This window comes from Malurus melanocephalus, unplaced genomic scaffold (genome assembly GCF_030028575.1).
Source record: "Malurus melanocephalus ecotype Western Australia unplaced genomic scaffold, MMel_1.1 scaffold_1657, whole genome shotgun sequence".
Taxonomy (NCBI): domain Eukaryota; kingdom Metazoa; phylum Chordata; class Aves; order Passeriformes; family Maluridae; genus Malurus; species Malurus melanocephalus.
This window is the reverse complement of record NW_026624889.1, coordinates 1-1,358: the sequence shown is the minus strand read 5'-3', so window position 1 is coordinate 1,358 and position 1,358 is coordinate 1. Positions and strand designations below refer to the sequence as shown.

Genomic DNA, 1,358 nt, shown 5'->3' with positions numbered 1-1,358 from the left:
TCCCCCATTTTTCCCAATTTTTCCCATTTTCCAGGTTTTCCTGATCAATCTCCGGCGCCGCTCCGACCGTCGGACGCGAATGCTGCGAACGCTGCGGGAACTGGGGATCGACCCCAAACTGGTGGAGGCCGTGGATGGACGGTGGGAATTTGGGGGAAAATTCCCAAATTTTGGGAAAATTTGGGAAAATTTAAAAAAAACATGGAAAAAATTGGGTGAAATTTGGGCATTTTTTGGCCGTTTTTTGATTTTTTGGGGAATTTTTTTTGGGATTTTTGGGACTGGGAATTGACCCCAAACTGGATGGACGATGGGAATTTGGGGAAAAAATTTAGAATTTTGGGAAAATTTAGGAATTTTGGGAATTTTAGGAAAAATTTGGGAAAAAATTTGGTGAATTTTGAGCAATTTTGGGGGTTTTTAAGGGGATTTTGGGGGATTTTTGGGAACTGGGAATCGACCCCAAACTGGTGGAGGCTGTGGATGGACGGTGGGGATTTGGGGAAAAATTCCCCAATTTTGGGAAAATTTGGAAATTTTTGGGAAAATTCAAAAATTTTGGGAAAAATTTAAAAAAAGTGCAAAAATTTGGGTGAAATTTGAGCGATTTTTGGGGGTGTTTTTCAGTGATTTTGGGGGATTTTTGGGGTGAATTTTGGGGTGAATTTTGGGATGAACTTTGGAAATTTTGGGAGTTTTGGGGTCAATTTTCCGGGTAAATTCCCGGGATTTTGGGGTTTAATTTTTGGGAATTTTGGGGTCAATTTTAGGGTGAATTTTTCGGCTTTTTTTGCGTTTTCTTGGTGAATTTTGGGGATTTTTGGGGTCCATTTTTGGGGTCCATTTTTAGGGTCAATTTTTTGGATTTTTTGGTAAATTTTTGGGGTGAATATTGGAAATTTTGAGGTGATTTTTGGGGTGCATTTTGGTAATTTTGGGGTGATCTTTGGGGTGAATTTTGGAATTTTTGAGGTGAATTTTGGGGTGACTTTTGGGTCTTTTTGGGGCGAATTCCTCCGAATTTTGGGGTTTTTTTGGTCAATTTTTGGGATAAATTCTCCGGATTTTTTTGGGGTGAATTCCTGGGAATTTTGGGATAACTTTTTTTTAATTTTTGGGTTAAATTTTTTAAATTTTGGCTCAGATCTCTGAACAGGAGCCAGCTGGAGGCGCTGGGGGTGCGGATGCTGCCGGGATATCGCGATCCCTTCCACGGCCGAGCGCTGACCCCGGGAGAGGTCGGCTGCTTCCTCAGCCACTTCCGGGTCTGGCAGGAGGTAAAAACGGGAATTTTGGGAAAATTCAGGAATTTCGAGAAAATTAAAAAAAAAAATGGAAAAATTTGGGTGAAATTTGGG

The 1,358-nt window shown here is 41.1% G+C and overlaps 1 protein-coding gene across 1 annotated transcript in view; it reads left to right on the top strand.

Annotated features, from left to right (window-relative positions):
* Positions 1-1,277, top strand: part of LOC130587226 (procollagen galactosyltransferase 1-like) — a gene marked incomplete at its 3' end in the record, with an annotated part of 13,505 nt that extends 12,228 nt beyond the window's left edge. The window contains exons 6-7 of the mRNA XM_057388194.1: positions 29-141; positions 1,145-1,277. Of these exons, the coding sequence (XP_057244177.1) occupies positions 29-141; positions 1,145-1,277 (246 nt within the window). The remainder of the gene's footprint in view (positions 1-28; positions 142-1,144) is intronic.
* Between the last annotated feature and the right edge of the window lie 81 nt (positions 1,278-1,358).